At 43.6% G+C, this 20,157-nt stretch overlaps 1 protein-coding gene across 1 annotated transcript in view; it reads left to right on the plus strand.

The window, feature by feature from the left end:
* The window catches only part of LOC144680831 (uncharacterized), a 108,580-nt gene that overhangs the window by 31,614 nt on the left and 56,809 nt on the right, over positions 1-20,157 (plus strand). Inside the window, exons 3-4 of the mRNA XM_078542262.1 lie at positions 4,186-4,282; positions 13,531-13,678. Coding sequence (XP_078398388.1) covers positions 4,186-4,282; positions 13,531-13,678 — 245 coding nt within the window. The remainder of the gene's footprint in view (positions 1-4,185; positions 4,283-13,530; positions 13,679-20,157) is intronic.

A 20,157-nucleotide genomic window follows, 5' to 3' on the forward strand; every position in this document is an offset into this window, starting at 1 on the left:
TCTACCCCTGCCTTAAAAATATTCAATTACCCCACCTCCACCGCCTTCAGAGGCAGAGAATTCCAAAGTTGCACAACCCTCTGAGAGAAAAAAATTCTCCTCACCTCTGTCCTAAAAGGGCAACCCCTAATTTTAAAACAGTGCCCCCTAGTTCTTGATACACTGACAAGAGGAAACATCCTTTCCACGTCCATCTTGTCAATACTGTTCAGGACCTTATATACTTTAATCAACCCTCACTCTTCTAAACTCCAGTGGAAACAAGCCTAGTCTGTCTAACCTTTCCTAATAAGACAACCTGCTCAATCCAGTAATCAATCTAGTACACCCCCTCTGAACCACCTCCTTACATCCTTTCTTAAATAAGGAAACCAAAACTGCACACAAATTTCGAGATGTCATCTCAACAATGCCCTGCATAACTGAAGCATAACATCCTTACTTTTATGTTTGATTCTTCTCGTAATAAAGGATGGCATTCCATTAGCCTTCTTAATTACTTGCTGTTCCTGCATAGTAACTTTTTGTGACTCATGCTTTAGAACACCTAGATCCCTCTGTACCTCGGAATCTGCGACCATTCTCCATTTAAATAATACCCTGCTTTTTTATTCTTCCTGCCAAAGTGAACAACTTCACATTTTCCTACATTATACTCCATCTGCCAGATTTGTTCCCACTCCTTCAACTTATCTATATCCATCTGCAACCTCCTTATCTCCACTTCACAACATACTTTCCTACCTATCTTTGTGCCATCTGCAAATTTAGCTACTATGCCTTCGCTCCCCTCATCCAAGTCATTAATATAAATTGTTAAAAGTTGAGGCCCCAGCACAGACCCCTGCGAGACTCCATTCGTCACATCATGCCAATCAGCAAAAGATCCATTTATGCGTATTGTCTGTTTTCTAACAGCCAGCCAATCTTCTATCCGTGCTAATATGTTACCCCCTACACCATGAGCTTTTATTTTCTGCAATACCCTTTGATGTGGCACCTTATCAAATGCCCTCTGGAACTCCAAGTACAGCACATCTACAGGTTCCCTTTTATCCACAGCGAATATTACTCCTTCAAATAACATCATGTTTTTATTATTTTTCTCATGTTTAGTGGTTAATAAATTTGCTTTTTCTTTGACTCAAGAATACCTTATTTGATTGGCTCCTGATTGCCCACAGCTCAAATAGTTAAATAACTTCTGATTTGGAAAAGGCATATCCTAGTTTAAAAAAAAACTTAAACTTTTGCTGTGACCAACCGAGGAGGTTTAATAGAGGGAAGCTAGTTCACCCCTTCTCAACTGGTCATAACAAAGGCAATAGATAAGGCTGCAGAAGTTATGAACCCAAGAAGTTAGATTTTCATTGCAGTTGACCTCACAGAATTCTTTGAAATGAAAAAGAGCTATGCTAGAGTAAAAGGGGACATTGGCGTCAATATTAACCACCTCACAAGGTGCTGTGGGGGGAGAGGTGTGAGTTAAAAAATGAAATATATGGAATGCGATCACAACCCACCATGCATTGTCTTTCAGTGTCCTCTCTGGTCTAGTGGCTATTGAAAGAATTTTTTTCCTGTTTTGAATTATCCAGAAAGTACATAATTTTAGAACTTGAATTTTTTTACGGCAGTGGATATAGGGACATTCGAATATCCTACTGTGGAGAAGTGGGATGCTGAATGAGTATATTTAGGTTGGGCTCCCACAATGCATTTGAGAACCCAATTTGAAATTTACTACTGCTGCATGGGTTTCCTAGAGATTGGAAAACCTGGCTGTGAAATGGAGGCATCCCCACGATAAGAGCCTTCTTCAGCACTCCTTGTGCGCTGGGAGGAACAGTAATGCTCACCCTGGGCTCCTGAAGGAAGTATTCAGCCTGCTCCAATTGCCAACCTCCCACAGGCCTCCTGATCACACATCCCTCCCCCCTCCAATATACTGGGGATTATCCCCAAAGGTCTCCAGCTACAACCTCCTGCTGCCAGTGTTGCTTCCCGCCTGCTGCCTGGCTTTGTGAAGTTTTTCTGCCTCACATGCACTCTGCTTGTTGCAGGTATCATGGCTATTGTTTCCACTAATAAATGAGGAGGTAATGGGAGGGTATCATACTAAGACAATCACAAAACAAAAATAATGGGGATGTTAGAAAAGATTTCTTTGCATAGGTGGCTTGCCACCACCTTCTTAAGGGCAATTATAGGCAACAAATGCTGGCCTAGCCAACATCACCCACATCCTGTGAAAGAATAAAAAAAAGTTACAAATTTGCTGCACCAGAGTCGATAAATTATTTTAATGGAATTAATTGCTTGGAAAGAGGAATATTAAAAGATACAAAATAACACGATATTGGAAATCTGAAATCAAAACAGAAAATGCTGGAAATACTCAGCAGGTTAGAGAGCACCACTTATTCACTTTCAAATTTAATTTAGAATATCATTTTCCTTAAGTTTATGCGTAGTCTTTCATGTGGAATTCTCTTGAAATTTACCAACTTTATCAAAATTAAATGTTTGTATTTTAAATTTCATACCAAATCCTTGCCTACTTTTATAAAAGCTCTCTAGCAAGATAGACACCGTCTATTGTAGCACTACAACACACGAAAAGATCTCAAAATTGATTCTAGATCTATGCTGGTTTAGTGGAACTCAGCCAGGATAGCACTTGAAATTCTACAATTAACCTCACCCCTGGGCTCGGAAAGGAAAATCAGGCTATTGATCGCTGTGTCCTGATTTCCTGTTGAAAAATGCCTATATATGTGGACATCAATTGAGGATGGGATTGGACTCAGCTATGATACCTCTGTGGTTAAATAACACCCTGATACTGTCTTGGTTACTTTGTGAAGAAAAGTCATGTTGAGTGGGATACCAGAGCATTTCTGGTGTTCTGAAATAGTACCCTAGTAAGTCTGAAATAAACATGTATCTTTTACACAGTAAGCACAATTTTAACTACCAAGGGGAGGCAGCTTTGGGCGTGGAGGTGGTGGTGTTTAAATCTTTAAAGTAGTGTGTTGGGTCCCGCCCACTTCCTGGTTTAACCTGGGTGGATTTGTAGGTGAGCGGGAAACACCTGTGGATCTGTCGGGTAAGTAATTAAAATATTGAAAGATGCAATTATCTGAGGATTTAATCCAGCATTCAGCCTTGAACAGCCAGAGCACAGGTTTCTCAAACTTTGTGGAGTTTGCCAGGATCAACCAGGCAAGAGCAGGAAGTGCTTTTTCAACATAACTGACAGGCTGGGAAGCCTTCAAACTGTGCAACTAAATAGCTGTGACCATACCTAGGTGAGAGACTGGTGCTTACAGCACTTCTTCTGACAGTGTGCTCTTCCTGCTTGACACTGATTTGCAACTTTTTTGAAACCAATTCACCTTCCTTGGACTTCACTCAGCTTGATCTGCACTTCTCTGCTGTCAGCCTTCAATGTGGCATGAGAAGAGCTTATGCAGTTCTAACTTGCACCTCTGATGAGCAACTAAAGGAGCAGCAGCACCAGCTGTCTTCTCAGCCACATGTCACTCTACAGGACAGAGGGGTTGGACACAGAGATCTAGCTCAAAGGAGGCGAGACTCCCAACACAGGGCCTACGGATAGGAGATCAGCTCTCTCAACATTTGTGAGCACCAGTGCGTCAGGGGGCTCAGGCTTTAACCACAGATCTTTCTGTTATAGATTCAGTCCCTCATCTTGCTGACCCTCTCTAATTGGTTGGGAAACCCAGAGGCAAGATGCTAAGGCCAATTGCAAAACTCATTGATGGAACAAGCAGGTTCCCAACCCACAATCTGGAACTCCCTTCCTAACAGCACTGTGGGTGTACCTACACCACTGGACTGCTGCGGTTCAAGAAGACAGCTCATCACCACCTTCTCAAGGGCAACTAGAGTTGGGCAATAAGTGCTGGCCCAGCCAGCGAAGCCCACATCCCATGAATGAATAATTAAAAAACAGCCTCCCCACTCTGTGGGTCAGTTAAAATAAAATTCCACACAGTGTCTCTCACAACCTCAAGTGTTTCAAAGTGCTTTTATAGTGTTGTTACTGTTTTAATATAGGGAAATGCTTCATTGGAGAAAATTAGGAGTAAAAAAAATCTGCAATTGTATTTTCATACTCCAGTTAACAAATTTATCATAAAAATGTATTTTATGTTTCAGTGTTCACCAAAAATTTATTCAGTTGGCTGGTGAAGTAACTGACTTCAAAACACAAATTATCACATCGGAACAGGTCTGCAGTATTCCAGCAATAAAGGTGTGTGTGGAAGGATCTGTTAACTGTAAAGTGTCCAGCATTGGAATGCCTATCTTGTTATTCAAGTTGTCTTTCTATTAGTTTGTATGTAATATGGAAGCTTGCTGGACCAAGGAGGTAAATGCATTTTCATATTTTAAGTTTAGCTGTGTGTCTTAAGCAATGAGTGTAAGAAGGTCCTAGTACCTGCTGTCTATTTAGGAGGTGATCAAACCCTGCTTGTCAGTTATCGACTAATGTTCGGGAAGAAGATAAGCAGGGTCCTTTTTGCATTGGGTTGGCTCCATAATGACATATCTGCTGGTGGAAATGCAGAATACAGTTAACCCTCTGTGATTGACTTGGAATTGGACACCAGAACCAGACATATTTGACCATAAGACATAGGAGCAGAAATTAGGCCATTCAGCCCATCGAGTCTGCTCCGCCATTCAATCATGGCTGATAAGTTTCTCAACCCCATTCTCCCGCCTTCTCCCTGTAACCTTTGATCCCCTTACCAATCAAGAACCTATCTATCTCAGTCTTAAATACACTCAATGACCTGGCCTCCACAGCCTTCTGTGGCAATGAATTCCATAGATTCACCACTCTCTGGCTAAAGAAGTTTCTCTTCATCTCTGTTCTAAAAGGTCTTCCCTTTACTCTGAGGCTTTGCCCTTGGGTCCTAGTCTCTCCTACTAATGCAAACATCTTCCCCATGTCCATTCTATCCAGGCCTTTCAGTATTCTGTAAGTTTCAATCAGATCCCCCCTCATCCTTCTAAACTCCATCGAGTATAGACCCAGAGTGCTCAAATGTTCCTCATGTGTTAAGCCTTTCATTCCTGGGATCATTTTCGTGAACCTCCTCTGGACCCTCTCCAGGGCCAGCACATCCTTCCTGAGATACGGGGCCCAAAATTGCTCACAATATTCTAAATGTGGTCTGACCAGAGCCTTATAAAGCCTCAGCAGCACATCCCTGCTTTTATATTTTAGTCCTCTCGAAATAAATGCCAACATTGCATTTGCCTTCCTAACTACCGACTCAACCTGCAAGTTAACCTTAAGACAATCCTGGACTAGGACTCCCAAGTCCCTTTGCACTCCAGATTTCTGAATTCTCTCCCCATTTAGAAAATAGTCTATGCCTCTATTCTTCCTACCAAAGTGCATGACCTCACACTTCCCCACGTTGTATTCCATCTGCCACTTCTTTGCCCATTCTCCTAGCCTGTCCAAATCCTTCTGCAGCCTCCCCGCCTCCTCAATACTACCTGTCCCTCCACATATCTTTGTATCATCTGCAAACTTAGCCAGAATGCCCTCAGTTCCTTCATCTAGATCAGTAATGTATAAAGTGAAAAGTTGTGGTCCCAACACTGACCCCTGCGGAACTCCACTAGTCACCGGCCGCCATCCTGAAAAAGACCCATTTATCCCCACTCTCTGCCTCCTGCCAGACAGCCAACCTTCTATCCATGCTAGTACCTTGCCTCTAACACCATGGGCTCTTATCTTACTGAGCAGCCTCCTGTGTGGCACCTTGTCAAAGGCCTTCTGGAAGTCCAAGTAAATAACATCCATTGGCTCTCCTTTGTTTAACCTACTCGTTACCTCCTCAAAGAATTCTAACAGATTTGTCAGGCATGACCTCCCCTTGATGAAACCATGCTGACTTTGCCCTATTTTACCATGCACTTCCAAGTATTCTGAAATCTCATCCTTAATAACGGACTCTAAAATCTTACCAATGACCGAGGTCAGGCTAATCGGCCTGTAATTTCCCGTCTTTTGTCTCACTCCCTTCTTAAACAGGGGGGTTACATTAGCGATTTTCCAGTCCTCTGGGACCCTCCCTGACTCGTGATTCCTGAAAGATCGCCACTAACGCCTCCACTATCTCTTCAGCTATCTCCTTCAGAACTCTGGGGTGTAATCCATCTGGTCCAGGTGATTTATCCACCTTCAGACCTTTCAGGTAGGATAGGGATAGGATGGTACGGACGTGGGGGAAGAAGTGGGGTGGGGTGGGGCGGGGTGGGGTGAGGTGGGTGGGTGGCTAAATGTTGGCTTTGTCAATATACACCTAAGATGCCTCCAAACTCTGCATGCACTTTCCTCTTTGGGATACACCTGACTTATTCAAGTTCAGAGAATTTTAGTGTATTAGATCAATAGCAAAAAGAAGAGTTAAGAGGAGAAAAGTGGCAGAAAAGAGACAAGGAGACATAAAGAAGCAGAAGAGAGAGACACTGATGGAATTTAATGGAGCCTGATGGAGCCGGTAGCAAGGCCCGACAGCATGCTGAAGTCTCAGCTGCATTGAGAAGCCTCAGCACTGCAAAGGTTTCTACTCTTCAGGGCTTCTCATGGTCTCTTCTTGTGCCTCCCACAAGTTCAAACATCGTGGGTAAAAAACAGATTCCTGTGTCTGCACCGGGCCAAGCTCTGCCAGGGACATCAGAACAATCACAGCCACAACTTACAAGTGCAACCTCCACCAGCTCAGATACAGTCACCTTGGTGGGTCCTCACACACACATAGATAGGGTGGCACTGGTTGATAAGCATGTTGTAGATAAACAGGTAAAGGTGACAGAGGCAGAAGCAGCTGTGGGCAGTCCCCTCAGAGGATGGAGAACAGGCACAGCTCTGCTCAGCTGGGCACAGATGAAGGGTCTTGGCAGTCACAGGAAAGGAGGCACTACCTGGACCAGTAGTAACACATGTGCTCCAATATGTCAGGGTAGCCTGAGGTAGTACGAGACATGGGCTGAGAATGGAGGACTCTGTTCAGCTCATATCTGCCACCATGGCTCAGAGCTTTGAGTGCATGAGCTCCTCTACTCAGGGGAATCTAGAACACAGGGGCACAGTCTAAGGATAAGGAAATGATCATTTAGGACTGAGATGAGGAGAGATGAGGGTTAGGAATCTTTGGAATCCTCCCTCAGAGGGTTGTGGATCCTCCATCACTGAATATGTTTAAGGCTGAGATAGAGCTTTGGTCTCTCAGGGAATCAAGGGATATGTGCGGTGCGCAGGAAAGTAGATTTGAAGCCGAGGATCAGCCATGATTGTATTGCATGACAGAATGGGCTCAGTGAGCCATATGGTCTAATCCTGCTTGAGTTTCTTATGTTGTTATGCTTCCATTGAGAGAATGGTCAAGTTCATAGATATGTGACATCACATGGAGTGCATGCAGGAACTGTGCATTGACATTCACAGAAATCATGGCACACTCTATAGCATATGGAACTATATGCTATAGAGTGGTTTTGGCGGTAGAGAGACGTTTGGAGTGCCAGTTGCACCCCAGCTGGTGGGCCCCTCCAGTTATCTGGAATGCCAGTCATGGGCTGAGGCAGTCACTGAGGACGATGACGGTGCCTCCCCTCACGTGGCATCGACATCATTGGCCTCCTTGACCCCTTTTGACTAAGAGACCATCTGTGAAGCCAGGCCCCATGATGCTGCCACAGCCACCTCCTTGACAAGTTGGAGCACCTTTGTGTCCTGCATCTTCCTCCTTCTCCTCTTCCACATCCTGCAACTCCAGTTCTTCAATTCGTTGTGTCGATCTAGCAAATCGTCATCTTCAAGAGCCAAGCTCTATGAGGGACATGGACTCCATTGCCTTCCTACCCTTTGTTCCTCTACTTGGCTTTCCTCATGCCCAGGGCTCTGCCCTTGCAGTGAAGGATGTTGCTCCGGATTGCCACTAGACCTGAAATCTAAGAGTCATGCTCCCATTGCCAGTATGACCTTCTTGCACTCAGTTGGACTTCCACTTGTATCTGGAAGCCTTGCCTCCTCCTCTTATGCTCCAAGATGCCAGCAAGGTGTCGACACCCTGCACCGCCTAAGTGCTTCATGACAACTCCCGCTGCAACCTGTGTATACCTGATGGTACCTTTGTGCCAATGACTGAGTGTCCCTCTCAGCTGTTCTCCCTTTCATGAGTCCACCTAATTTCTTGGTATGGCTATGACTGGCTCCCAGCTGCGTTTCCACCTCCATGCACCTGGTCTGCCCCCGACCCAATGTGCTGCGAGTGCACCCGAATCAAAATCTGAATATGGCCTTTAAAAGCTCATAATGAGCTCCTTAACTCCCTTAATTGAACTTTGCAATTCAGGTAGGTTCGCAGAGCTGGTCACCCTCCACTCTGATGGAACTCGCTGGCATCAGGAATGGTGACAGAAAACCAGCATGCTAGCTGGCATTGTTATTCTCATTGTCCACCCACCTCCAGTCCTTCCCCTGGTGGGAATAAAAAGTCCAAGCTGAAAAATTAGCAGGTCCAGCTGGAATGCATCCTAAGCAATCCTAGTAATGGTGAAAATTGCAGTAGCTTTTCCTCCTTGGAGTGGTGCCAGAGGACTGGAATTGGAAATATTATACTTCTGTCCAAAACTAGAGGGGAGGGAATAAATTCAGTAACAATAGGCTAGTCAGGCTAAAATAGTTGGTGGGGGATCTTCCAGAGATCATAATCTGAGGCAAAATTAATTGCCATTTGGAAAACATGAGCTAACAAATGACAGCTAGCATGGATTTGTTAAAGGAAAAATATGGCTAACAAACTTGATTGAGTTGTTTGATAAACTAAGAGAGAAAGTTAATGTGAGTGGTAGGGTTGATGTATATTTGACCTTTCAAAAGAAATTGTATAAAGTACCACATGATAGACTTGTTAGCAATATTGAAGCCCATGAGATTAAAGGGGCAGTAGCAACATAGATATAAAATTGGCTAAGAAACAGAATGTTCTCTGGTACACATTTCAGAATTCCTTCCCCTTCATGCCCTTAAAACTGTTTTCCCCAGTATATTTTAGAATAATTCAAGACCTCCATTACCCCTTCTCTATCATTTTGACGCCTTTCTGAAATTTGCTTGTAGATTTGCTTTTCCATCTTCTTTCCAATATTTTGTGACCCATCATATACATCCAGCAGCATAATAGCTTCTGCTTCTTAATTCTAAACAAACAGACTTTGGGCTGGATTTTCGTGTTGGGCTCAGGAAATGCGAGTCAGGTCAATTCCTGACTTCAGAAACCTGAGCCTGTCACCTCTGCCCATACCCATCATAATGGCCCCAGCTGTTAAAACAAACTCTTGGAAATGCAAACAATGGGGTCTATTGAAACTGCAAAAAACAGATGGCCCTTTTTTTTCTATGCTACAAGAGATGTCTTGTCAATCAAAGCAATCCAGGAGCAAGGCTCTATTTTTTTCTCTAAGTGAAAACTGCAGACCAGTTTATTTTCCCAAAATTTAAAGGGCTGTGGACATTTAAATCACTTCAGATCATGATGCTAGAGTTCCCAAGCTTTGAATGCATAATAAATTGTTTCCCAATCGGAAAAATACTCTAATGCATCTCAACACTTACACAATGCTGATCAATGTAATGGTCCTTTGCAGAACAGAGCCCTATAAATCAATAACTGCAGTAAAAATACATCTAACTTATAATACATAATCTAATAATGATATTTGAAGCTGCCAAACCATGTAACACTTACCTGTCAGAATTTTCCCAACTCCTCAGCAGGCTTCCCCCAGGGTTCACAAACTGTCAAACAAGGTGGATTTTCAGAAGCTTCCCAAAACCCGCCTGACCCAAGAAAAATACTGGGGGCATGAAGAACAAGTTTCACCTAGGGCTGGCAATGGTAACCCCGATGTCAGAGGACGTGCCTGCAGGCTCGCAACCCGAACCTGATCAGAACCTCTTTGCGCCAATGGGAAGTTTCTGTGGGCTACTTTTCCAATGGGAAATTCAAAATTGCAGACCTGCAGAATTGTTTTTTTGTTCAACCCGCACACATTTCCAATCTTTTTGGGACATGAAAATTTTGCCCCCCTGTTTTTGAGTCTCAAGCATATTATCACTTTCCAACCTGTGACAGCTTGTTTGAACAATGCTGTCATCTCTGTCTTTTTTTTTTACCTTTCTAGTGCTCCTGAAGGCATTGTAGCCAAGTTCCCATTTCTGCCCTTGGTTAAGCCAGGTCTCCATTTTGCTAATGTATCATTATCCAGTGGAGTTGCTCAGCAACCCTATTTATCACACATAAAAGATTTAGATGCACTCTAAGTATGCTTAGTCTGCTTTGCAATACTTTCACTGTAGCCCCGATTTTAAATTAGGTCGTGAATCAGCTTGAGGTTGAGAAGCAGGTGGCCAGCTACTAGTATCTTTTCAGCAAGTAGCCCAGGCACTTTAACTCCTGTTATAACACCAAACATATCTTTACCTCATCTCCCCTGTCAGCATTCCATAGGGACTGTTTCCTCTGTGACACCCTGGTCCATTCCTTTGTCACCCCCAACACCTCATCCCCTTTCCATAGCACCCTCATGAAATCACAGGAAGTGTAACATCTGCCCCTTTACCTCCTCTCTCCTCACCATCCAAGGCGCCAAACACTCCTTCCAGGTGAAGCAGCGATTCACTTGCACTTCTTTTGATTTAGACTACTGCATTCATAGGTCACAATGCGGTCTCCTCTACATTGGGAAGACTAAACGCAGACTGGGTGATTGCTTTGCGGAACACCTTCACTCAGTCCGCATGCATGACCCCGACCTACCTATCACTTGCCTTTTTAATTCACAATCTTGCTATCATGCCCACATTCCTGTCCTTGGCCTGCTACTGTGTTCCAGTGAAGCCCGACACAAACTGGAGGAACAGCAGCTCATCTTCTGATTAGGCACTTTACAGCCTTTTGGACACAACACTGAGTTCAACAACCTCAGACCATGAACTCTGTCCTCCATTTTGATATATATATTTTTGTTCAACCCCCTCCCCCCAAAGGGCCAGTCTGTAACTTGTTCTTATGTTTTGCTTTCAGAGAATGCTGACCCTTGTTCTGCTGTTAACACATTCTGCTATCTGACCTTTATGCCACTATTAGCACCTGCCTTAGTCTTTAACACTATCATTACCACTCCCTTTGTCTTGTGTCCATGACATTTTTGTCATGTCTCTCCTGAGCACCCACCTAACCCTTACCTTCTATTTTAATCCACTTACTCTACTCCCTCTCTTCCATAAAACCCATCACATTTCTACCTCTCTTCAGCTCTAAAGAAGAGTCATAAGGACTCAAATTGTTAACTCTGTTTCTCTCACCACAGATGCTGCCAGATCTGCTGAGTTTTTCCAGCATTTTCTGTTTTTATTTCCGATTTCCAGCATCCTCAGTATTTTGTTTTTACTTTAACTCCTGTGCCTCATTTTAATATGATTGAGGGTTTTCCTCTTGGTAGCTTTGAGAATCAGGGTGCTCAGTCTTACGATGTGCACAATTGCTATGACTCCTAAGGCCCAATTAAAATAGGTCTTAAAGCAAGATTGTATCCCCTGCTTGGATTTTTCTTTGGACATTTTGAGGACTCATTTTACCTACAGAGATGAGTTGAAGGGCTGTCGTCCACTTTTCTGATGCTTTGCTGAAAGTCCTGGTGAAGCATGTGATGGTAAGGAGGGAGAAACTTCCCCAAAAGCCACAAGAGGAATCCCAAGGCCATAAGAAAGCCTGCCTGGACAGACATGGCTGAAAAAGTCAGTGCCACCAGCATCACCCCCTGGATCTCGATTCAGTGAGCAGCCAGGGTGAGCGCAGCTCTTCACCAATTCAACCTCTCAACAGTACTTCATAACATTCCTGTCACCTCCTTCTCCCCTCCATCACATCTTTCTGCATACAATCACAATGCAAACTGTAACACCTATCTTTCTCACGCCCACCAAACTCTCTTCTTCTCCTTTATTTACACCACACATTCTCTTCTCACATACTATCGCTTGAATAGCCGCGAACTCTTCTCACCACATTCCACAAATTTGGCTTTACATTCATCAACTCCTCATCCTCATTTCATCTTGCTTTAATCTTTCACTTTTCTCCATTTCTTGCTATACACTATATGCACAAGCCTTTCAACAACTCTCTCACCCTTTCTGGAGAACAGGATCACAAATAACAGGAAGGAAAAAAACAAGGCTGCAGAGGAGTTGGCAACATTATCATTTTCACTAAAGCACATCAGAATGTCCTGAAGATTAGTGACTCAGGCAGAGCCAGCAACCTTGGGGAAAGTGAAGCTGGTGCTCTAGCTAAGCAGAGTGTTTGTGTATTACTTATAACCATCAACACCTCACCACGTATACAGCAAATACCAGAACTTCAAGTCCTATTCTCAAGATTGTTACCTGCAAATGTCCAGCTTCTATCTGCCACCCTAACTATGGTCTCTTTTTCTTCTAGGTCCTTCTGAGCAGCAAGAATTTTCTGCAGTTGGCACCTCAGAGAAGGACAGACCTCCTGAGGATTCACTGTCACATGCCGTTAAAACGAGATCAGACACTGGCACTCGATATAGGTTGAATAGTGAGACAGAAGGGCCTGCACATGCTGAAATTAACACATGTGCCGAAATTAACCCAGCACTAATGAGCAGCAATAGGCACATCCTAGGACAGCTTGCCAGAGGATGAGGCCTCCTCCCAGTTCTGCCGAGGAGGATATAGATGTGGAGTAGAGGTGCCCAGCCCTGAAAAGAGAACTGTTGGCATCACACAAGGAGTTATGTAATTCATTTGATAGGCTGTCAAGAGGCTTCAATGCTATGGCTGAGTATGGAGGAGTCTGCTTCTAATCTGTGTGTTCACAGCTTGCATGGCATTGGCACTCTGCATTCTACCTTGGGAGAATGTGGCTCTGTGCAAAATGCTATAGTCAGTCCCTCACAAAAGGATTCTGTGTGGATGATATGGGTAGACGAGTAGAACTGACGAGCCCAGCCCCATGTGCATGTCAGTGGTGCAATGGAATTGTGTGGTTCAATAAGTCTGGTCTTTTGTCACCTTGACAAATATCTACTTCCAGAAAGCCAACTGAGCCAGATTTCCCTAGCAGCAGCCAAGATATCAACATGAAAAGAATAGATTTGCATGCCCTAATAGTTGATTGCTTCCTTCAGTGCAAAACTCAAAGTAAAAAAATGACCTAACAAAGAGTCGTTAAGTGTATTGGAACTGAAGAGACTAATTGTTAATAATTGCAAATTTCCAAGTGGAAAGAAGTCAAAATTCATTTGGTCGTCATTGAGATGAAAGAAAATGTGGGAGTTTGGCACTCCTGGAAGAAGAAAATATAGCTAATAGTAACCATGAGCAATATTTTAGTATCTAACCCTTATTTACAGCTAATGTCTCTCGTCTGTGATCTGAAACAGGTGAATCCATTCAGAGACCAAATATGTAAGGTGTTTAGTTGGAATGAAGACGGATTATTTTCATTTGATGAATTCCTGGAAATGATGTCAGCCTTTAGTGAAAATGCATCGCTTTCTGTAAAAGCAGACTATGCCTTTCGAATTTATGGTATGTTTTTCACCATTAAAATACTTTTTTTGATCAAAATTAAGTATAGCCAATATTGAGCATAAAAGTCCAACCATTTAAAAAAAAGAATAAATTGATACTTGAGAGGAAATCACTACAATTTATATTTTTATTGAGGAAGAAGGATTATGTCAAGCTTAATTCATATTAGGGTTAAATATATAATATAAATATTCTTCCCAGAGCGGTGAGGTGATTGGTTGGTGAGTGTTTTTACTGTTTTCCCCTTCCCCAAAATTAAGGATTAAGTCTAAGCAGCCGGGAAATTAAGGGGAGAATTTTCTCCCCGTCGGGCGGGCTGGGCGGAAGCAGGCGTGGGCAGGCGCGCAGCCGATTGCCGCCCACGATCGGCTGCGTGCCGGTATTTTATGTGGGCGGGTCCAGCGTGACGCGCGCCTAGAAGTTCTGAGTGCTCCCTGTGCGGCCAGGGGGAGGAGGGAGAGTCGGGGCCTGTGCTCTTTCCTGAGGCACAGAGCTGCCTCAGGGAGATTACTTTGAAGAATTGAAATAAAGAAAAAAAATTATTCAGACCTGAGCTGGGACATGTCAATGAATTTTAATAAAAATTTTTATTCAATTTATAATGCCTTCATGAAATCTCATTCCATCCATGACTGAGGTTTCATGATAAATGTGAAGGCCGCCTGGGCTCTTCACCTGCCCAGCAACCACCCCTGCACGCCAACTGGAAGATTCAGGCCTAAGTGTTAAAAATTTTAAGTATTTAATTGATGCCAACAGAAGGGAATAATTGGTGAGTCTTATCCTTTATTTTTAAGTAAGGTTTATTACTATTAGTAGGGTTTATTAGTTTTTCTTTTTAATCCATTCATGGGATGTTGGCTTCGCTGGCTGGGCCAGCATTTATTCCCCATCCCTAGTTGCCCTTCAGAAGGTGGTGGTGAGCTGCCTTCTTGGACCACTGCAGACCATGTGGTGTAGGTACACCCACAGTGCTGTTAGGAAGAGAGTTCCAGTATTTTGACCCAGCGACAGTGAAGGAATGGCGATATATTTCCAAGTCAGGATGGTGAGTGACTTGGAGGGGAACTTCCAGATGGTGGTGTTCCCATCTATCTGCTGCCCTTGTCCTTCTAGGTGATAGTGGTCATGAGTTTGGAAGGTGCTGTCTAAGGAGCCTTGGTGATTTTCTGCAGTGCATCTTGTAGATGGTACACACTGCTGCTACTGTGCGTCGTTGGTGAAGGGAGTGAGTGTTTCTGGATGTGGTGCCAATCAAGAGGACTGCTTTGTCCTGGACCATGTCCAGCTTCTTCAGTGTTGTTGGAGCTGCACTCACCCAGGCAAGTGGGCAGTATTCCATTACACTCCTGACTTGTGCTTTGTAGATAGTGGACAGGCTTCGGTGAGTCAGGAGGTGAGTTACTTGTCGCACGATTCCTAGCCTCTGACCTGCTCTTGTAGCCACAGTATCTATATGGCGAGTCCAGTTCAGTTTCTGGTCAATGGTAACCCCTAGGATGTTGATAGTGGGGGATGGTAATGGTTTTGAACATCAAGGGGCGATGGTTGGATTCTCTCTTGTTGGAGATGGTCATTGCATGACACTTGTGTGACAGGAATGTTACTTGCCACTTGTCAGCCCAAGCCTGGATATTGTCCAGGTCTTGCTGCATTTGGACATGGACTGCTTCAGTATCTGAGGAGTTGCTAATAATCGTGGGTGATTTTAATCTGCACATAAACTGGAAAAATCAGACTGGCAGTCGTAGCATGGATGAGGAGTTCATAGAATACTTTCAAGATAGTTTTTTAGAGAAGCATGTTCTGAAACCAAGCAGAGAACAGGTTATATTAGACTTGGTATTGTGTAATGTGACAGGATTAATTAATAGCCTCAGTAAAGGCATCCCTAAGTAGCAATGACCACAATATGATTGAATTTTACATCCAGTTTGAAAGGAAGAAGAGCGGGTCTAAGACTATTATTTTAAACTTAAATAAGGGCAACTATGTGGGTATGAAAGCTGAGCTAGTTGAAGTGAACTGAGATACTAGGCTAGGGGATAGATCAATAGAGAAGCAGTGGCGGACATTTAAAGGGATATTTCAGAATACTCAGAAAAAGTGTATTCCTACTATAAAGAAAAATTCTAAGGGGAGGACCCACCATTCCTGGTTAACTAAAGAAGTTAAGGAAAGCATCAAACTTAAGGAAAAAGCATATAACTGCCCAAAGCTGAGTGGCAGGTCAGATGATTGGTCAGAATATAAAGAATAGCAGAGAATGACTAAAAGGTTAATCAGGAGAAAGAAATTAGAGTATGAGAGGAAGCTAGCTAGAAATGTAAAAACGGATAGCAAGAGGAATTTAAAAAGGAAAAGAGTAAGTAAAGTGAGTGTTGGATCTCTACAGAGTGACAGTGGGGAGTTAGTTGTTGATAATAAGGAAATGGCTGATGAAATGAACAAGTATTTCGCTTCTGTCTTCATTATAGAGGATACATAAAACATTCCAGTAATAGGTGTAAATCAGGAGGTAGACGGGAGAGGGGAACTTGGTGAAATTACAATCATTAGGGAAGCAATACTGAGCAAGCTGATGGAGCTGCGGGCTGACAAGTCTCTGGGTCCAGATGGACGTCATCCTAGTGTCTTATAAGAGGTGGCTAATGAGGTAATAGGTGCATTGGTGTTAATTTTCCATAATTTGCTAGATTCTGGAAAGGTTTCACCAGACTGGAAAGTAGCAAATATAACCCCTCTCTATTCAAGAAGGGAGGGAGGAAACTATAGGCCAGTTGGTGTGACATCTGTTGTGGGGAAGGTGTTAGAATCGATCATGAAGGAGGTTATAGCTGGGCAATTAGAGAAACTCAAGGTAACCAGGAAGAGTCAGCATGGCTTTGTGAAAGGGAAATCATGTTTAACCAATTTATTGGAGTTCTTTGAAGGAGTAACATGCGCTGTAGATAAAGGGGAGCCTGTAGACGTAATGTACTTGGATTTCCAGAAGGCATTTGATAAAAGGTTATTGTGGGGAAAAAAAGCTCATGGTGAGGGGGTAACATATTAGCATGGATAGAAGATTGGCTGGCTGGCAGAAAACAGAGTGTGCTTAAATAGGTCTTTTTCTGATTGGCAGGATGTGACGAGTGGAGTCCCAGAGGGATCTGTGCTGGGGCCTCAACTTTTTACAATTTATATCAATGACCAATTTGCAGATGACACAAAGATGGGTAGAAAATTATGTTGTGAAGGGGACATAAGGAGGTTGCAGACAGATATAGATAGGTTGAGTAAGTGGGCAAAAATATGGCAGATGGAGCATAATGTAGGAAAATGTGAAGTTGTTCACTTGGCAGGAAGAATGAAAAGGCAGAGTATTACTTAAAGGGAGAACTACTGCAGAATTCCAAGGTGCAGATGGATCTAGGTGTTCTAGTGCATGAGTCACAAAAAGTTAGTATTGTGGTACAGCAAGTAGTTAAGAAGGCTAATGGAATGCTATCCTTTATTATGAGAGGAATTGAACATAAAAGTAAGGATGCTATACTTCAGTTATATAGGACATTGGTGAGACCACGTCTCAAAATTTGTGTGCAGTTTTGGTCTCCTTATTTAAGGAAGGATGTAAATGCGTTGGAGATGGTTACTAGGTTGATACTGGAATGAGTGGGTTGTCTTATGAGGAAAGGTTTGACAGACTGGGCTTGTTTCCACTGGAGTTTAGAAGAGTGAGGGGAGACTTGATTGAAGTATATAAGATCCTGAACGATATTAACAATGTGGATGTGGAAAGGATGTTTCCTCTGGTGGGTGAATCCAGAATTAGGAGGCACTGTTTTAAAATTAGGGGTGCCCTTTCAGGACAGAGATGAGGAGAATTTTTTTTTCTGAGGTTTGTGTGACTTTGGAACTCTCTGCTTCTGAAGGCGGTGGAGTCAGGGTCATTGGATATTTTTAAGACAGAGGCAGATAGATTCTTGTTAGGCAAGGGAATCAAAGGTTATCAGGGGTAGATGGGAATATGGAATTCAAAACACAAACAAATCAACCATGATCTTATATAATGTCAGAGCAGGCTTGAGGGGCCAAATAGCCTACTTCTGTTCCTATTTCATATGTTCGTATGCATGGTGCTGAACATTGTGCAATCGTCAGCGAACATCCCCCTTCTGACCTTACGATGGAAGGAAGGTCATTGATGAAGCAGCTGAAGATGGTTGGGCTGAGAATACTACCCTGAGGAACTCCTGCAGTAATGTCCTGGAACTGAGATGATTGACCTCCAACAACCACAACCATCCTCCTTTGTGCTAGGTACGACTCCAACCAGTGGGTTCAGCAGAGGTAGCTGCATTGATGGCCACATTCTTAGTGACAAAGATGTCCATATAGTTCCTTGTCCTTGTTGGAGTGGGATGGAGAGACAGGACAGAGAAGAGGCAATAAAGGAAGTGGTTGGGAGTAGCAGAAAGAAGCCATGAGCCATTTTTGTTCTTCTCAATGATCCTAGAGTCGTAGGTGATCTTGGTAGCATATAGTCAGACCTCATGGTACATGATGTGGTTTGGCCAGATCTAGTGAGAAATGGTTAAACCTTTTGCGTGCCATAGATGCTCTAGATTTGTCCCTTGGAATTAAGGGAGTGATGGTTGGGCTATAATTGGGAAAGTTACCAGGATAGGAGAAGATAAGATTTTAATTGAGGACAAGGATATCAGAGTTGGAAGAGAAAGAATGTTTACCAGGGCCACAGCTGCAGCAGTATTGTGGTTAATGGGGAACTAAAAGGAAGACTTTTGACAACTTAAAATATAATTGTATATGCCGTGGGGAATAGCTTTTCCAGGGATGGACAAATAGGGAATTGGGTATTGCTTTATATTCACATACTTACACGTTCATGGAAGTATATGCTTGAACCTTAAGAAGTCTTTGGTCACCTACATCCCTTCCATTAAGTATATATTCCCATCCTTATTTTTTCTCCAACTGTCTGCTTTTCTAATAACCTGGTTTTACTCTTCTGAAATATTTTGTAGACTTCCATACTGTTTACCAAACCATTTGTGTCCACAATACCCAAATCCAAAAGATCTAGTTCTATATATACCAAAAACAAAAGTGACCCCAGCACTGACCCCAGCATAAGCCACTTTTAATTTGTCATCTGTCTAAGCAATATCAACTTATCGTAATTCTTTTGTACCTATTTATCAACCAACTTGCTATCCAAGGCTCTACTATTCCCCTCTTGACTAATGCCCAAATTTGCTAACAAGCCTCTTGTGAAACAAGTAATGAATGCCTTCTGAAAATGAAAGCCTAAGTGCCAGTAAATGTATAAAAAAAACAAAAAGAGCCCAAAACATGCACTTCAACATATGTGGGCCTTTTGTAGGTCCTTCCCATTAGTTTTCACATGGGTCTGTTTGTGACTTGGGCTGGCATTTTCCATGTCCGCTGGAGTCGGGCGTGTTTGGTGACATGAGTGGACAATATGCGTGATCAGTTTCACAACAGCGTGAAACCAGTTCGCGATTGTCCGCTCAGCCTGCCAAATGGCAGGCCATGTTTCCTGCCATCGGACATCGGCAACCTCATTGTAACACATCTGTATATCATTTTTAGGCCAGCCCACCGGAATCGCATCCTCCCCCCCCCAACCACTGCCCCTGCTGGATGACACCGTTGTGGCGGCCTCAGACTGCAGCAGAGCGACAGTATAACAAGGCTTATGCTCCAGTTCTCAACTTGGTGGAACAGACGCATCGGGATGCTGAAGATGAGGTTCCGGTGTCTGGGCCGGTCTGGTGGAACCCTGCAATACAATCTGCAGAGGGTGTCACGCATCATCGTCATCTGCTGCGCCCTTTACAACCTGGTGCTACAATGAGGAGACAAGTTGGCTGAGGACAAGATGGAGGAGCTGAAGGTCTCTTCTGATGAGGAGGATGCCGACGGGGATGAGGGTGAGGAGGTCCTCGAAGGTGACGATGATGGGGATGAGGCCCTCAACTGGCTAGACGAGGCAGGCACACTCGGGAGGCCCTCATAGCTGCTAGATTTGTGGAGGATGATGATGACCTGCAGAGAGTTGACCCCATAGATCCTCACATTGCATCTGTGAACTTTTGACTCCAGTCTGGCTTATGGCAGCGCGAAAACCCTCTGTGAGAATGTGCCTGTCATGGAGATGCAGTGGAGACCCTAATAGTCGCTCGATTGTAGGAGGAAGATAAAAACATGGAGTGAGGACACTCCACAGATCTTCACATAGCCTCTGAGAATGTCTGACTCCTATCTGGCCGAGGGCAGCTTGCTTGTGCTCTGTGACCAGGGTCATATCATTGGGATGCAGCCATGAAACTTTAGAAGCATCTGATCCTTTGCCCTTCAGTGGTCACAAATGCTGAAGAGATGGGGACCAGTCCCACCTTAAAGGGGCTGAGAACACACAGAGAGAATGACGGAACTCTGTGGCACCTGCC

The sequence above is a fragment of the Cetorhinus maximus genome, chromosome 5 (genome assembly GCF_964194155.1).
Source record: "Cetorhinus maximus chromosome 5, sCetMax3.hap1.1, whole genome shotgun sequence".
In the NCBI taxonomy this organism is placed as follows: Eukaryota; Metazoa; Chordata; class Chondrichthyes; order Lamniformes; family Cetorhinidae; genus Cetorhinus; species Cetorhinus maximus.